The following is a 19,053-nucleotide window of genomic DNA, read 5'->3' as shown; positions in this document are numbered from 1 at the left end:
ACAATGATCCAAGATAATTCTAAAGGACACATGATGAAAAATGCTCTCCACATCCAGAAAAAAGAACTATGGAATCTGGATGCAGATTGAACCATACTTTTTTCTACCTTTTTTGTTTTGCTTTTTTTTTCTTTTTTGAGGTTTTTCCCTTTTGTTCTGATTCTTCTTTCACAACATGACTAATGCAGAAATATGTTTAATGTGATTGTACATGTATAGCCTATATCAAATTGCTTGCTGTCTTGGGGAGGAGGAAGGGAAGGGAAGGAGAAAAAATTGGAACTAGAAGTCTTATGAAAACAAATGTTAAAAACTATCTCTACAAGTAATTAGAAAATAATAAAATACTTTTATAATAACTCCCCCCCACACAAGATCATAGGTGGGTCTCCACCTCTGTTTGACAGCCCCAAGTCACCTCCTATTTGTTTCCAGCCCCAGCTGGTGAAGTGTGACAAGTAATGCCTTCATTTTGTTTTAATATTTTTATTCAGGAAAATCACTAAAACTACTGAACTCTAGTTCAAATTCTAGTTCAAAACATCCCAGTAAAAACAACCAAAAGGTGTAAAAAAAAATAAAACCAATAAAAACAGACAGATTATTCTGGGCATTAAAGTTCCTGCTCAGCTACTTTGGAAGTAATTTGCTAAACATCAAAGATAATTTAAAATGTGTGTGTGTGTGTGTGTGTGTGTGTGTGTGTGAGAGAGAGAGAGAGAGAGAGAGATTAAATGAACACACACACACCTATGAGAGTTGGGATTCATTTAAAAAATACTATACTGGTGGGGCAGCTAGGTGTCACAGTGGATAGAGCACCAGCCCTGGATTCAGGAGGACCTGAGTTCAAATCGGGCCTCAGACACTTAACACTTACTAGCTGTGTGACCCTGGGCAAGTCACTTAACTCCAATTGCCTCACCCCCCCCAAAAAAATAAAAAATACTATATAGGAGACTGTGCCCAGTAATATGCCAATTATTGATTGTTGGGGGAGGCCCAATAAATTCTCTTAGATAAGGAGCCTGTAACCACAAAAAACACCCAAATATATTTTTCCTGGTTTAAAAAAAAAATCTCAGTCTCAAAGATTTGAACTGGAAAAAATTTCAAAATCAGAACAAGATTTTGCTATCTTTTCTTATAACCCCAGAGAACCCATAAAGCAAAGTCTAAATTGTTGATGATTATCTAAGAAGTATTAGATTACTAGGCATGAATCTTCATTTTTTAAAAGAATGCATGTCTTAGAAATCTGAAATACTGTGCATTCACTGCTTGCTTCCTTGCACACATGTGCACAATGCCAGATGATTCAAGGCAAAAATACTCGGTGACAACGCACTGCTCATCAGAAATGAGACTGGCCTTTGTGGTTGGCAAATTTGCTAGAACATTGCTGTATATGAGCCTTATGCTTCAGAGATCTGTGCTCATTCAAAGTGATGAGAAAAACAGCCTATGGAACAACCATAAAAACATCCTGGGATAGAAAAAAAATGGCTTCCAGGAGGTTTCTGCTAATTGCTTGTCATCACAATGACAAGTATATCCACAATCTGACTCTAGCCAAGAACAGTGAGATATTCCAGATACGTGGAGTTGCTACAGATGGGTTATGGAATGGAGTGGGACACAAGAGTCCCCATATCCAAACTTTTAAGTCTTTCATGACATTGATTGAGAAAGCCAACTGGGGCATTTCAAATACCATCAAGAAATCTTTTGTGGGGCTGGCAGTCCTCACCTGGGAATTAAGAACCACGCACTCTCCAAGCACCTGACACAGTGCCTGGCACCAGCTTGTTGACTGATGAATTGATTTAGAGTGGAATAAGAACAAGCGTAACCTGAAAAAAGCCAAGGTCTGCTTGGTACCTTCCTGTAGAGGCTTTTCCTGATCCCTATAGCCCCTGGTGTCCTTTCTCCCAAATAATCTTTTGTATTTAACTACCTTGTAAATATTAACTTTTTTTTTTTTGGTGAGGCAATTGGGGTTAAGTGACTTGCCCAGGGTCACACAGCTAGTAAGTGTTAAGTGTCTGAGGCTGGATTTGAACTCAAGTCCTCCTGAATCCAGGGCTGGTGCTCTATCCACTGTGCCACCTAGCTGCCCATAAATATTAACTTTAAATTTAGATTCTATATTTTTATGTGGACATGTTGTTTTTCCCCACTAGAATGTAAGCTCTTTGAGAATAAAGCTTGTTTCGCTCCCTGCACTTGTGCCCAGCCCACTGTGTGGCATATAAGAGGCACTTAATACTTGGTTGACTGATCTATTGAGTGACACAATATGAAGGCTTGAAATGAATGAGAAGATAAATTGCCAGAATAAGGATCCAAGACTATAAGAGGAAGCCAAAATACAGGCAATGACCATTTGTTTGCCTCAGTCTGATTCTCCAAAGCTTCCATCTTTTTAATTGCACCTCAAGTGCCAGCATTCTAATTTGGCAGCCTCTGCACTGAGTCTGTACCTTATTCAACTTCTCCTATCATACCACGGGCCCATATACTATTTCCTCTTCCCAAAATGCCTCCACAGCTTCTTGAGTGGGAATAGTAAGTGACTGGGTCCACTACAAATGTATGCCAGCTAATCTCAACTGGACCCTCACTAGAGCAAGGCAAGACTTCTATTTCTCTCTATTTGATTCCCTGTAACACTCATTGCAGCAGTGATTAAAAACGTTTTCTTCTTTTAAATTAATCGTACCACTCCAGAACTCTCCTCTTCCATCCTCTCCCTGAATTCTCTCTGAAGAGTACCTCACTATATACTTGCTAGAGAAACAAAAAACAAAAACAAAAAATACACACAACCACTGAGGTTATTTTATTTATTTATTTTTTTAGTGAGGCAATTGGGGTTAAGTGACTTGCCCAGGGTCACACAGCTAGTAAGTGTTAAGTGTCTGAGGCTGGATTTGAACTCAGGTCCTCCTGACTCCAGGGCCAGTGCTCTATCCAGTGCGCCATCTAGCTGCCCCCTACTGAGGTTATTCTTAAGGATTCCCTCTTCTTTCTTCCTCCCTCCTTCACCCCAGTCTCTGATGATGAGGCCAGTCTTCCCCTTGCTATCCCCTCCTTTTTTTTTTTTGGGCGGGGCAATGAGGGTTAAGTGACTTGCCCAGGGTCACACATCTAGTAAGTGTCAAGTGTCTGAGGCTGGATTTGAACTCAGGTCCTCCTGAATCCAGGGCCAGTGCTTTATCCACTGCACCACCTAGCTGCCCCCTATGCCTTCTATATGTACCCCATTTCCTCCCATCTACTCCAGCAGACTATACCCACAATCAATACCACTCTCTCTAATCTTCAGTCTCTCCCTTTCTACTGATTCCTTCCCTGTTGTCTATAAACGTGCTCAGATTTCTTTTTTTTCTTTTTTTTTTGCTGGGCAATGGGGGTTAAGTGACTTGCCCAGGGTCACACAGCTAGTAAATATCAAATGTCTGAGACCGGGTTTGAACTCAGGTACTCCTGAATCCAGGGCTGGTGCTTTATCTACTGTGCCACCTAGCTGCCCCTACAGATTTCTTAACAAATACACACATACCAGATCTCACCATGCCCACCAGCTCTCTCTCTCTCTCTCTTTCCCTTCCCATCTAAACCCCCAGACAAATCTGTCTACAGTTGGTGGCTTTTATTTCTCCTCTCATTCTATTCTAAAACATAGCTTCCAATTTTTATTGCTCATATGAAACTCTTTTATGAAGTTACCAAAGATCCCTTACTTAACAAGAGTGTCAGTTTGGTTGGTTGGGGTTTTTTTTTTTACCCTGCTCTCTGTTCATTCTCCCCCTACATGTCTGACCACTTGCCCTCATTCTATTTTGCTGGATTTTCATCTACGTCAAGCACAGTTATTGTGGGTGTCACCTCAAAGCTCTGTTCTGGGCCCTTCTCCTTTTTCTCTATACTCTGTAATTTGGTAATCTTATCCATTCTCATGGGTTCAATTACCATCTTTATGCAGAGGATTTTCAAAGTCTAGTCTCTCTCCTGGGCTCTGATCCTACATCATTAACTCCCTGCTGAACATTTTCAAACTCAGCATATCCTAAACTGAATTGATTATCTATCCCCCAGACTTCCCCCTCTTCAATATTTCTCCTTAACAGGTAAAGCGTACTCTTATCCCTCCAGTAACCCAGATTTGAAGGTGCAGCATCCTCAACTCATCTTTCTTGCTCATCTATCATGTCTAATCATTTGCTTCAGACCCTCATCACCTCTCAGCTGAACTATTACAACTGCATTACCTCATTTCTCCTTCTCTAAGCCATCCTCTACTCAACTTGCAAAGTAAATTTCCTAACATGTAGCTCCAACCACATCACCCTCCTACTCAGTGAACTCCAATGGCACCTTATCCATATCCCAGTGATCCCTGACCCCCCCCCCACTGGTGTAAAATAGAATATCTTTTGTTTTTTAAAGGTCTTCAAAACCTGGCCACTTCCTACCTCTCCAATCTCCTTATGTTCCACTTCTCTCCACATACTCTAAGATTCAGTAATATTAGCCTGCCTGCCATTTTTGTACCCAATATTCAGTCTTCTCTCTCTGAGCCTTACACTGGCTTCCACACCTGGAAGGCTCTCTCACACAAGCTTCAAATTTCAGAATGCCTGGCTTCCTTTAATAGCTAGCACTTACATAACACTTTAATGTTTGCAAAGCACTTTACACAGATTAACTCATTTGATTCTCATAATAGCTCCATGAGATAGGTAATATTATTACTCCCATTTTACAGAAGAGGAAACTGAGACACAAAAAGGTTAAATGAATTGACTAGGGTCATCAGAGCTTGTCAGTAGTGTCTGAAGCAAGATCTGAACTCAGGTCTTCCTGATTTCAAGGTCCCAAATCTATTTGCTACAACACCTAACTATCTTTAACTATCAGTTCAAGCACTATTTCCTGCAACAGGCCTTTCCTGGCCCCTCTAACTACTAATGCCATTCTCTCATGCTACATTCCTTTCATCTCTATATCTATACTATATGTCCTGATTTATATATGTTAGCTTCCCCCATTAGAATGTAAGCTCCTTGAGGGCAGGGGCTGTGTAGCACAACAGTAAGTACTTAATGAATAAGTACTTAATACTTAGTACTTAATAAATACTGATCAATTGATATTATGTTGGTTCCCATGTCTTTTCCTAAAGTTCATAACCCTGTCAATCCACTAGAAACTTCATGAGTCAAGAATATACTGAACAACATATTCTTTCATTCTTTCTGTTCTTCTACAAGTAGTAGTGACAGATAAGGACTCAGAGAGTAGAGTTAAGGTGACCCTATTCCACAGGATAGAAGCAATAAAATGGGTGGCACAAATTTTTAAGCTATCAGAGGACTACCTGATTGATGGAGAAGGAACATAACACTCTTTCCACTAGTTTCTGGCAACATCTTCTGATGTACAGATTGTGGAAGAAGAGTCGCCTATGCTCAAAGGATCTTTGAAAATGAAAAAAAAAAAAACAAACCATGGTAGCAATAGCTAACATACTGGATGAGACAGTCAGGATGCAAAAATATCCTGCTAGATAGGCTAACTGAGTGGAATGAATCTAATAAGAGGAGATTTAATAGTTATGAATGTAGTATATCTTGGGTTCTAAAAGTCACTTTTTCAAGTATAAGATGCAAGAGGAATGTTTATATAGCAGTTTGTCTGAAAAAGACTCAAGGGTTTTAGCAGATTACAAATTCAATGAGTCTAAAGTGGGAGGTGTCAGCATAACATAACAATAACCCGAAACTCTTAGCAAAAACTTTGGCTGCCATGGAAAAGACAGCTTCCAGGAAGAGGGAGGTGTTAGAATAGCCATTTTCTTTCCTGGGTCAGACAATCCTTTTATCACTGTGTCTAGTTCTGGGTGCCCACTAATGAAGGACACCGTAATCAGGAGTTTCCAAAGGATGACAATCACAAAGTTTAAGGTCTCGAGGCTATGCCATCTGGATTCCTTTTCACTTAGTGTCTTTGAACATTTATTGGGAATGTTATAGTGGGGATTCCTCCTCAGGCATGAGTGGCTCCCTTTCAAATGTGAAAGTCTGCTTCTCAACCTCACACTTGGCTCTGACTACCAAGTTCAACTCTCTCTTATTTTTAATTTTCTTCCAAAAAAGGGATACATTTTGTTTTGATGTAAACATTTCCAAACAAGTCTCTTTAAAAATGAGTTCCCAGAACTCATTATGGAGACATCCAATTGGCTAACTAGTAATCCTTGCTCTCAGTAGTTGTCAAGAGTCCCTACAATGTAGAAAACCCTTCCACATTGCCCAGTAATGGGAGATCATCAGTGAAATAAGAAGTTGAACTTCAGTAACCAGGCTACCTGCTGAGCTGAACAACATGAAAATCAACTTGCCTTGGTTCACAGAGAATCACTGACAAGTGATTCCCACGAACAATATAGACTGGGATCACATTTGGCAAAAACATCAAAGTGCTTTACTGACTCTAAATGCTACCTAAATCCAAGTCCTTTAAAGCATACCTGGCACATTCCTGTCCTTAGACAAATCTGTGGGGCAGGAGGATGGGCAATCCTTGCCTGGGATAGCTGAAGCAGCATCCAAGTTGAAAAAAAAAAAGCATGTGTATTCTATAATCCTAGCCAACTTGGTACCAGAGTATCTGTGAAGTAACAATATCCAAGGGACCGAGAGAAGAAGGAAGATGGTTAGCCAGAGTAGGGATTCAAGGACAGGGAAATGCAATATGAGCTATAGAAAAAGCCAAAAGACAAAGAGCATCAGTCTTCACCACTAGTGTGACTCATGCTCAGGGTATTTGCTGATTGAATGACTGATGGATTGCTTTGCATCCTCAACCCTCCCTGGCCTTAATGGACCAGAATAATTATGGGCTGGAAATGCCATGTCTTCTGTAGATTCAGCTGTAATGCAATAGACATACCACAGAGGGTAGACATGAATCAAAGGAAACAAAGGTAGACATTAAGAGTACTTAGAAGGAAGATGGAAAAAACAACAATGAAAAGAAAGGGAATTGGCTATCTCCTAAGTAGGGGGAAAAATATTCTACCTCCCAGTTTTAGGAAAATGGAGCTCAACAGTTTACAAGACTTATAGTGTAAGTGGATAATGGCTTCCTGGTAATAGTAACAGATGAAAGGCTGTATAGTTAATAATCCTAGTGTAAAAATAGTTAGCTCAGTGATGTCTGCCTGCATTTGAGTTTAATGCAAAATCAGATAATTTGGTCAATGCATTTTTTCCCAGTTAAAACACACAGATACATTCAAAATTTATGTCCCAAGGTCTGCTCTGAGGATCTTCTAAACTGAATTTAGAAACCCTGGCTTAATAACACAGTCCATCTTTTCTTCAATTTCTAGTGTCTTCACTGTTTTTCATTTTTGCAATTTGTACCTACCACTGGTAGGCGCCATATTCTCAAAGGGAAACCCTGGTTACACATTAATTTCAATTTTCAATAACCAGCATACCTACCTTCCTTCCTTCCATCCATCTATGACCTTACCTTCTGCACTCCAGGATTAAGCACCTTAAATTCACAGAAGTGACTCTTCACAGAGTCATGCAGTTTAATGAAAAGGGACTTCAAAGGTCACCTAGTCTAATCTATCCCTGAACAGGAATCTCTTCTACAACATCTCCAATAAGTGGTCATAGAATGCCTCCTTATATACCTCCAGTAATAGGGAACCCACTGAACTTTTAGATAACTCTAATTGTTAGGGAAGTTTTTGCATACATGGAGCTGATATCTGTTCTTTGACAGCTTTTACCCACTGCTCCAAAATCTTCCCCCCAGGGCCACTACAAACTTCTGCTACTAGGCCCACTACAAACTCTTCCAGAGACAGCACTGAGCTGGTACAGATTTGAGGCTACAGGGCACAGCCACACAATGAAATATCTGAAGAAGATTTAGGATCTCAACCCTAGATCTCTCTACAACATTCTCAAGTTTGCAGGGGATAAATGGAGCAATTTACATTTGAATAGCAATCATTACCTCTACAGAGATGTCATCCCTTGTGGCCAGGTTCTGACTGACTGCAGCCAGAGAGGCCTGCTCAATATCTCGGATGCACCTATTGATGCCATCGATGGAATAGTCACACTCTCTCTGGCCTGGAGCCTTATCCCTGAAACAAAGAGAACCTTTTTATTAGGAGAAAAGGAGAGTCCAGTTTGCTTTAGGACAATACATTAATGATTACTGCAGTGGGAGTCTCTGAGCATGTGTCCTCTCTCATTATGTTATTTAATAAGCAATAGACTACTGCTCATCTTTCTCTAATACCTACTGGGTGATATATATTATCCCTGGAGTAAGGCTTTTGGGACATCCTGCCTCACCAAGATGAAAGAAATTATAGGGAACTGTCCTCAACTAGAGAGGAAATCAATACCTGAAGAATATACTCTATATCAGGAAAAAAAAAAAAAAACCCTGTTAGTCTTAATTGCCCAAATGCATCACGAATGGCCAAATATTGGGGATATGGGCTAATACTTTACAATGGCTTAAGTATAACACCATTATAAAAGATGGGCTCAAATCCTACTACAGATACTTACTGGCTGTATAGCCTGGGCAAGTCTCTCAACCTCTTTGTATCTTAGATGCAACCTCATTTATAAAATGGGGATAATAATAAGACTTATCTCATAGGCCTGTTTTGACAACTGAAATAATGGAAAGCGCTTTGTAAACCTTAAAGCACTATATGTTAGCCATCATCACCACCACCACCATCATCAATGATGATTTCTATTTCTGGTGCAAATAAGCTACATTATGCTCTACTGACAGAGCCCCTACCTGTATTAAGGATAAGAATGATAGCTAATAGATTTTTCTTTGCATGGGCTTCTAAATTTCACAATAATGATTAAGAACATTAAGCAGGAAAGTACCAGCTAATTCTATGACCTTCCCAAGTTAATGAGAAACAAAGTAAAACTGTATAAGAGAAGGGATTAATTTGGTTCCTCTGTACAGAATGAAATCTAAACTTTGTTTTAAAATGTTCCATTCTAATCACAGAATGTTCTTAAGAGTCCTGATATCACTGGAGATTGGCAGAGGCATCCACAGTTTTAGCAGGACTCAAAATATTCATGTGATTTTACCAGTGAATTAGATTAAACCCCAAATCTCTGATCTCTGTTTTAGGGCAGAACAACAAACACTAGTTATCCTTGCCTGAGTATCTATCTAGGTGACACAGGAGATAGATAGCATTGGCACCAAGATAAATCTATATCACAGTTAAATCCTAGTTTAAATAACATGTCTGATGCATTTGGCGTAGTGAAAAAGGCACTGGATTTGGGGCTGGGACACTGGGATTCCATTCCAGCTTAGCCACTAATTATCTGTATGACCTTGAGCAACTCAGGTGATCTCAATACCCCTTCCCCCCTACCACCCAAACAGGAATGATAATGCCGGCAGGATTTATAACACAGAATTATTTCAAAGATCAAATCAGGCAATGGATATAAAATAATCTGAAACTGTAAATCACTATACAAATATAAGGCATGATTATTATACTATTGGAAAATAAAGGGTGGCCAATGGTGAATGTGAGTCATTCAGAAGACACTTACCTAATGGAAGTGATGAGGCTTTTGATTGAATCTGATACAGTATGAGAATGTCCAGCAAGGACAGACCAGGTGGGTGGGTCTTTAGGATTGATGGCCAAAGAGCGAGCAGTCCTGATCAGGAAAGATGAACTCTCCAACATGGTCTTAGCTGACACTAGGATAGGTTCCTGTGCCCGAGATCCCTGGGAAAAATAAAGCAGTGGGATTGTTGCTAGTTTGGGAATGGTGAAGGATAAGCTGGGAGCAGAAAAGTATTCCTTGAAGATGACAACAGTATGAGAATGTCCAGCAAGGACAGACCAGGTGGGTGGGTCTTTAGGATTGATGGCCAAAGAGCGAGCAGTCCTGATCAGGAAAGATGAACTCTCCAACATGGTCTTAGCTGACACTAGGATAGGTTCCTGTGCCCGAAATCCCTGGGAAAAATAAAGCAGTGGGATTGTTGCTAGTTTGGGAATGGTGAAGGATAAGCTGGGAGCAGAAAAGTATTCCTTGAAGATGACATATATTAGAGGTGTCTACTTTGCCTTCCAGGATTTGGGAAAAAAATCAGTTTGATGGAACAATATTCCTGCAGACAAGGTATCCATACTGATAGGAAACTCTCTTCTTATGTCCAATGGCAGATTGGGGTCAAAAAAGATTTGGGGTGTATCAGCTGAGTGGGAGTCAGAAACCAAGAAGGAAAACTTTTGCCAAGTATCAGCATAGCAATTCATGCTATAATTGCCTTACTGATACATAGCCCAAGACATCAGCATCTAATGAATTTATAGAACTTGTGTGTATGTTATTAAAATGGCTCACAGAGTATTTTATTACAGGACTATAACCTTTAACATAATGCTGCATTTTTAGTAATACATGTGCAATCAACTTAATTATTCATAGGATTATCTGGGGCAGCAAGGTTGTACAGTGGATAGAGTGCCAGGCCTGGAGTCAGGGACACGTGTTCAAATTTGGCCTCAGACACTTACTATCTGTGTGACCCTGGGCAAGTCACTTAACCCTATTTGCCTCAGTTTCCTCCTCTGTAAAATGAGCTGGAGAAGGAAATGGCAAACTGCTCCACCTTTGCCCAGAAAATCCCAGACACAACTGAAATGACTGAACAACAAGAACAAATGATTATCTGGTTTGCAGGTTATCTAAGCCTTGGGCTTTTTCCCTCCCTTAGTATTTATTGACATCTAAAAGGGGAGAGGAAGAGTTTAAATACAAATGTGATACTTTTACTATCTGTAGTAACAGTTGTCAAGGTGAGAAACCTCAAAACAACAGTATGAAAATGAGGGTTTGGGATTATCTTTGGATTTCAATGGCTTGTACTATCCCAGAAGTACAAGGAATTGAGAGATGGTTATGGTTTCTTGAATGGCAATCTATTCACAGCCTGCAAAGTCACACAACGTGACTATTCTATTTTCCCTTTATTTCCTACTGTCCTACCCTTCTTCTCATCTTTGGAGAGTAACATCAGAATGTTTGCATCCCTTGAAGTTGGGATACTGAGAAGAGTCATAGTGATGCATGAAGGCCCTGGACCTAGGCAACAGGAGGGGCAGGATTCTATAGCCCAAGACTTAGGTCATCCATTCCAGGAAATCTATAATCTTGTTTACAGACCAAAGTTTCATAGGATTATAAAACACAGATTTCTGTTCTGTAGCAAAGGTCTTTAGGATCTCACTAGCCATCCAGTTTCCACTGTGGCAGGTGACATATTCTAGTGATCATTTTTGGCTTTCTTTACATAAAAAGTTAAAATACTGACCTCCAGAAAATCATTTTCCTGACTACTGATATACAAATTCATCCCTGAGCAGGACAAATCAGTCTTTCTTGTAAAGAGTCTGATAGCTTAACTGGGAGTATGGGAGAATTAAAATATATATGATATGATATGATATGATATGATAAATGACATGACATGACAAATATATAGCTCTGGCTTTCCTAGGGGAGGAAAAAAGACTACTGACTTACAAGGGGGTGCTATGGATAGAATCATAATATGGTTGCGTTGTTTTACCCCTTGTGGTAAAAAACGGAAGTTTTAGCTGAATCATTTGAGAGTTGAGTGCATCCTACTGAAGTGGCTTTTGAAGGACTGCCCTTTTGGGGAGGAGACCGCAACGAAGGCGGTGCACCTGCTGCTGCCTGGAGAGCTGGCCAAGCATGCCGTGGCCAAGCACGCCGTACTTCTGGGATGCCAACTTAAAACTGAGAGTGGAACGGAAGTTCTCGCTCACTCTGGCTTCTCAGCTTAGCAGTGACAGGCCGTGTTTTAGCGGTGGTTGGCTCTGGTTCTCGGCCTGGCAGGCAGTTTTGGGATTTGGTGAGTTTTATAATGGAATATAGACTAAGTTTAGATCTAAGATTATTCATTTGTATTTCTACTTTCCTATTTCCCTAATCGGTATCACCTGTTTGTTATCTAATTAATCCCCAAACAATAAAAAACGAATCCCTCACTGATTAAAGCTCAGAGGCTTCTTTTTCTTAGTGGTCTGGGAGATATATAAGGGAAAAGTTAAAGGGGGAGTTTAATGCTCTTATATCCAATTTAAAATCTCACACCCTAATGTTTTCATAGTTCTTATCACCTACTTTACAAAGTCTCCAATAAGAATACTTATATGAACTGATGCAAAATCAAAAAGGAGAACCAGGAAACAATGTACTCAATGACTTTTTTTCTTAAGAAGGGCTATTTTTCATTATGTAGGCCAAAGGGTGCCACAGAAGAGGTATATGAACATTAAAGTTCCAGAGGATAGAAGGTTTGTTTGGGAAAAGTCTGCTGGTAGATGACAAAAAAAAAAAAATGTAATTCTGTACTTCTCTCTCTTTTGGAGACCTTGGAGTAAACAAGGATTGTAGCACGGGAGATAGGGCATGATATGGCAAGGGCGTCTATTAGGCAAAGCTCTGGGATGTGTTGGGGAACCCAGAGTCTTCAAAAAAAAAAAATCAAGCAAGTAAACACAACAAACCCACAGCTTGTTTCTCTGTATTACAAACAAACAAACACCGAGCCCAGATATGAATACTTCTAACAATTTCCTCATTTTGGAGACTGAAAATTCAGGGTCCAACAGTCAATCTTAGGACTTATTTCTTAATTTTTCACTCAGGTTAGAATACTCTCTCTTTCATCGTAACAATAATAAAATGATACTTTGGACATGTTTAAGCACCTTTCGCCATTAACTTCTCATATACATTCAATACTACAGACAACTAACCCCAAACCCATTTTTTCTTCTTGCTTCCTGGAGACCCCCAAAGAAAGAAAAAGGCATGTCCTACCTCAGAGCTTATCTGGGCTGGAATGCTGACGAATTCAGGGTTGGAAGCAAATGCTGTCAGATTTTCAACCGCTTCAATCAAGGGCACAGTTGCAATTCGACACTTAGTGTGATTGTCTTCAGAGAAATCTCCATCCAGAGCCTGGTGTGAAGAGAAAATATAGAAGTATTTTCTGTATAATGATATCCAGCGCCTATCCCTAGGGGCACTAAAACCATCCTCTTCCAAAAGAATGTGGTCTGATTTCTTCAGGATTCTTAAAACATTTGGTAAATAAGAGCAAAGAGCTACTGAATCCAGGGCAATTTTAAGAAAGAAAGCAGAATATGCATCTCATATGTAACCACTGATCTCCTGAATCATACAGACTACCCTTTCACAAAGGACAGAATGATACATTCTTGAAATAATGTTCTTCTCCTGGTTTTATATATTTGGAATATCTCCAAAAACCAGAGCCAAACACCTTGAAAACTGAATGGACCCCTTTGGAGACTCAAACATCAAAAGCCAATGCTAATTCTCCATCCAAAGAAACCTACAGATATAAATATACCTGTAGTTTAAAGGCAGCTTTCCATTCCAAGGAAGCATCTTCACAACTGGCTTTATATTAAAGTGCCTAAAGATTATATTAATAAGCAGCACAGAAGCACAGAACCAAATATCCAGGTTATTTCAGTCATTCTTATCTCCTGTTCCCCAGAGTAGCTCCTTTGATCAGGATGATATTCCTAAGGCTTTTAGAACAGTCAAATGTCATGGACTTTCTTAGCTCTTAGACTTGGACTTTCTTAGCTCTTAGACTCAGACTTCTTTTATCCTAATCAAATCGTTCATCAGGTGATATACTCAGAGCAAGAAGGGATTTTAGAGGTCATCCAGTCCAACACCCTCAATTTACAGTTGAAGAAACTGAGGCATTGAGAGCTTAAGTGGCTTGTTCCCAAGGTCACCTAAGTAGTGATTAAGGGATGATGTGAATATCTTTGTCCTCTCTGACTCCACAGGTGGTATGTTCTCTATTTTACCACACTGCCTCTCATCTCACAGAACAGGGGTTCTTAACCTGGAGAATTTGAATAAATTTTAGAGGGCCCATGAATGTGGATGGGAAAATAATGACATCTTTATTTCAATATATTTGATTTCCTTTTTAATCCTATGCATTTTATTTTTTGCAATTAAAAATATTATTCTGAGAGGGGAGTAACAGGTTTAACCAGACTGCAGACGGGTTTCTGACACACAGATATATATGCCCAATTATACCCTAGAGCGGTTTTGGTAGAAATGGATTAGTTGTTGACAGAACTCACAGATACTTAAAAATGGAGATTTGGAAATCATCTATTTCACCTTTTTCATTTTAGTGGAGAAGAAATAAAAGCCTAGAGAACTGAAGTCACTTGCCCCAAGTTGCAAAGATACCTGCTAACAGAACACATTCTAGAACCCAGCTTCCTAGGCTATCCATCTAATTCTCTTTTTCTGCTCTGCCCACACTGACTTGGAGACAACTGCAACTACAACAATAAGAAAAGGCTACGGTCAAGCAATTTTTTTCTTCTGCAAAGTCCACTTTAAAGAGTGAAAGCAAGATAGGAGAATATACTTACAGCCAAGCCAAGTACTATCAAAGAGGGAGCAGAATCATTTGTATTGAGTGCACAGTGATGATGTTTAATCCAAAGGGAATAAACTAAGTATTGCTTTATGGGGCAAGGCCATGCTCTGATTTCTCAGAAAAACAAAAGTCACTCTTGCACAATTTTTAGTTGGCATCCAACCAATGCAACTGCCCAAGTTAAAATAACATTCCATTCCACACATCTGATTTGAAACTAGAGTAACAAGTTGAATAAAGGAAAAAAAGAGAAGACAGCTATACAATTTTCTTTGGAGCAGAGTGGGTTTGACTAGTAACGTGACTCCCATATTTCACTTTCCAATACAAGAAACCCTCAGGACTCAAAGATCCAGGGTAGCAAAAAAGACAAAAGGCTTGGCTTCAGATATTCACAACCTTGACAACCTATCATGGATTCAGTAACCTCCTGTTCCTTGATGCTGTTTCTACTTTCCTCCTCTCCCACACTCAACTTGATGTTCTAACAGAAATTGGACATAACCTCATTTAAAAAAAATACATTTAGTTTTTTTAATGGCCCAAAAAACTATTTTCTCTCCTTCCTGCTGCTCCTACCCTACTGACAACAACAGCAACAGCAGCAACAACAAAACTCTCGTAACTAGATAGGCACAGCAGAGTAAAACAAATTTTCCCATTGGCCATATCTGAAAAAAATGTTTCATTCTGTACCCTAAGTCTATCACCTCTCTCTCAGAAAGCCAGAAGCATGTTTCATAATTTGTCCTCTGGAATAACAGCTGATTATTGCTTTGGCCATATTTTTTTACAGCTTTCCAAGTTGTTTGTATTTATAGTATCATTACCATATTATATAAATATTTCTCTCCTTCACAAGAATTAAGAAATAAGCCTATACTAAGTTATAATCTGACCTGAGTTCTAGTCCAGCATTACCAGCTCCCATTCCACCTGTTTACCCGAAAGGAATTCTGAAAATCAACATGTACAAAAAAGAATATCCCGCCCCCCAAAACCTGTACCTTCACCAAACTTCCTAATTTCTGTTGAAAGGACACAATAACCAAGGCTTGTCATTCTGAAGTCATCCTTGATGCTTCACGTTTCCTCACTCCTATTTCTAATTATTTGCCAAGTCTTGCTAAGTCTAATATCAGTTCCCTTCTCTTTACGCATATAATCACCATGTTATCTCAGGTCTTCATTTCCTCTTGCCTGAACTATTGCAATTATCTTCTAATTTATATCTCTCCTTCCAGACTTTCCCATCTCCAAACCAAACAGCTGTCAAAGCAACTCTTAAAGTAGACGTCTGATAATGCTATTCCTATTTAAGACTCTTCAGTGCTTCCCTATTGCCTCCAGAACAAAATACAACCTCCTCAGTTTGGCATGAAAGACCTTCTCAATATGACTGTAGACTACTGTAAACTCTAGACATTGTATCTTAATTTCTCCCTGTACTCCATATTCCAAATTACTGGTCTATTTGCTAGTCCCAGAACTCAGCATTCCATATCTTCCACTGATTCTTCTCTTAGTCTATCCCCCATGCATAAAATGCAGTCAGTTCCTCCTCATCACTCCCTCTTAATACTCTTTAGCTTTTTTCAAGGCTCATTACAGGTGCCACCTCCTATAGAAAGTTTCTCCTGGTGTCCCAAAGTGTACTGAAGCTTTTCAACTCTCTATAGGTTCTTACCTAGTAGTACATGGGTATCTTCCGAGTAGGATTTAAGCTCATTGTGGGGAGGGATTATTTGGTTTTGTCTTCTTAGGAGCTAATAAAATGCCCGCAAAACTGCAAGTGCTTAAGAAATGTTTGTTGAATTTAAATAAATCTCATTGTACTCTGAATACTTAAAATTCTATCCCATTCAAGTATACCAAACAGCAACATATCAATATATCCTCTCCCTTCCTTTTGCTCTCTTTCTCTCCGTCTCTGTCTTTCACTCTCACTGCCATGATATGACCAAAAACATGGTAGGGTTTTGTTTTTTTTTTACATTTAAAACATTACAGTATAACCAGCCATTTTTCTAATCTCATTCTCACAATATGCTTGCAAGCTTGTCTAAAGATTTACTGAAGTGAGTTGCTATGAGAATGGGACATCCCTAGAAGAATCTGAAAGGAACTGAAGAATTTCAGAAGAGATCAGTTTTGCATACCGATCACTTAGTGTTTTAAACCAAGAAAAGATACAAAAAAGAGCCACTGGAATCCAAAGAGAGGGAAAATCCCCTTCATTTCCCCTTAATTTAGTACAGCAATATTTTAAATTACAAAAAGTCTACATTTTATTTATTTCCAGATTAGTTGATTTTACAGAAGCAAATGTCATTTCCATACACAATGAAACACAAAAAAATAATTAAAGGGACAATTTGGCTAGATTTGATTTGGAAGATCCTATCTACGTAACTTGTCCCCTCCACTTTAGGAAAGGGGATTACAGACCTCACTCATGGCCTACAGGCCTCTTCCCTTCTACACAATTTCCATTTACCCTAATCTTTGTTTCAATAGGTAAAAAACAAAACAAAACAAAAACAACACTATTTCTGCCATATTACTTATCTCAGGAAAGATTCCACCTGCCCTTCCAAGTACTTTTCATTTCCTCTATTTTATATCTATTCTTATGCTCATCTGGAAAGAGGAAATAACTTTTTTCTTTTCTGCTGGAATAGGGCCTCAGGCCTTTACTCCCCCATTGTCAATAATTGAGAAATCAGCATATATTTGCTACCCTGTGTGGCATATTTTCTGCACAGATATAAATTATGCCCCCACCTTTTAAACAAAGGAACTTTTCAAATACATTTAAGCAGAATTCTATTTAGTTTTTAACTAAAAAAAAAGTGATTTCTCTATAATCTCCACCCACCCCATTATAAGTAGACAGAATCTCAGGCTGTTAATTCACCAAAATTGGCCCACATGGCTATGCAATTAATGAATACCCATCTGGAAATAAAACAATTTAATGGGTAGAAATATTCACAATGAGAGAAAAACATAAATCTGGCATTTAGAGATTGGGCAGTGGGGGTGGGGGTGAAGGGAAGAAAATGCTTCTGTGTTTCAGATGATGGTTCAGCAACCTACCTTGATGGTTTTTACCAGGTTGGCCGTGCTGTTGGCGACCTCCTTTGCTGACTGAACAAAATGCCTCTTGGCCACTGGGTTGGCTGTCTTTGATGAAGCGATGCGACAGGCATTACACAAGGCAGAGGTGTGCTTGGCAACAATTGTAGCAGCTGACAAAACCTATAAAAGAGAGAATCTCAGTGCTGCAGGGAATCTGGCTCAGTGGCTTTGCTTTGAAAATTGAAATTCCAAACGAATCAGCGCACAGGTACCAAAGTTGAGTTCAGGTCTACCGATATCAGGTTCTATTGTCCCACAGGCTAAAGGGGTTCCACAGCTGCTTTAGACATGTGTACCAATGGAAAGGATGGGAGTATGATAAGCAGGGAAGGAAAAGAGGAAAGAAGAAAGGAAAAGGGAAGCAGGGGGAAAAAATGACCTGAAAGATATAGAAAGGGAGAAAGGAGGTAGAGGTGGTGAGAATTTGGACAAGTTGTAGTATGGGACTATCAATATTGACTTAGGCATCACTGAGAAACATACGTGACTTCCCCTCCCCCCCACCAGAATGGGGCTATTTCTGAGCTCCCCTATCATCAGTTATTGAGAAATCTGCATACAGTTGTTACTTTGCACTGCATATGCTCAGTAAGGATAGACCATTTAGACCTCTCCTTTAAACAAAATATGTGGAACTACTTCCACATATTAATCATTCATTCAGGGTAATCACTGGAGTGATATACGAAACAGAATAAATTAAACTGACCTCTTAAATATAGATGCAGAGCTGAAAGTAGAAATTTCTGCATGTGGGGTTAAGTAGCAAAAAATAAACCCGAGATAAATAGTGTGAAACATGCCAAATACTGGGGCTTGAGTGGGGGGAAGGAGTGAGGGAGGCAGAGTAGGGGAAGAGATTAGGAAGGATTCTAGGTAGGTAAATGGGAATGAAGGGAAACTGCTAACTTCCTACTTTAATTGTTTTTACTAACTGGGAAGCAAGCTCAGCTGTTTCTATATTGCTGAAAAACTCAAAATACTGAGAGTACCCACTAAATTTTAGCACTCTGAAACAAACCCCATTGATTCACCCTAGTTATAGCTTTATATAGATGCAATGAAGTTTAAGTGAAAATAAAGGGTAACAATAAAAGAAAAAGAAGAAGGGATGTCTACAAAAAGACAAGTAGCTTAAGGGGTATTTATGGAAGGGTGAAGACACATAATATTGCTAAACAGGTATTACTTGATTGGCTTTATGTTACTTCTTGTGTATTGAGTCATTTCAGTTGTGTTCTAGTCTTTGTGACTACATTTGGGGTTTTCTTGGCAAAGATACTGAAGTGGTTTGCCATTTCCTTCTCCAGCTCTTTTTTT

The 19,053-nt window shown here is 39.3% G+C and overlaps 1 protein-coding gene across 3 annotated transcripts in view; it reads right to left on the bottom strand.

The window, feature by feature from the left end:
• The window catches only part of TLN2 (talin 2), a 604,144-nt gene that overhangs the window by 125,174 nt on the left and 459,917 nt on the right, over positions 1-19,053 (bottom strand). For 2 of the 3 annotated variants that reach the window (XM_043982391.1, XM_043982392.1), the window contains exons 37-40: positions 17,692-17,853; positions 12,966-13,106; positions 9,651-9,832; positions 8,044-8,176 (exon numbers count right to left, since the gene is read on the bottom strand). In XM_043982391.1, coding sequence (XP_043838326.1) covers positions 8,044-8,176; positions 9,651-9,832; positions 12,966-13,106; positions 17,692-17,853 — 618 coding nt within the window. Of the gene's footprint in view, positions 1-8,043; positions 8,177-9,650; positions 9,833-9,933; positions 10,067-12,965; positions 13,107-17,691; positions 17,854-19,053 lie in introns of all 3 variants that reach the window. The other variant, XM_043982393.1, reaches the window with a different exon arrangement.

Source organism: Dromiciops gliroides, chromosome 2 (genome assembly GCF_019393635.1).
Source record: "Dromiciops gliroides isolate mDroGli1 chromosome 2, mDroGli1.pri, whole genome shotgun sequence".
Classification (NCBI taxonomy): domain Eukaryota; kingdom Metazoa; phylum Chordata; class Mammalia; order Microbiotheria; family Microbiotheriidae; genus Dromiciops; species Dromiciops gliroides.
The sequence above is the reverse complement of the archived record's forward strand: the minus strand, read 5'-3'. Positions and strand labels throughout refer to the sequence as shown.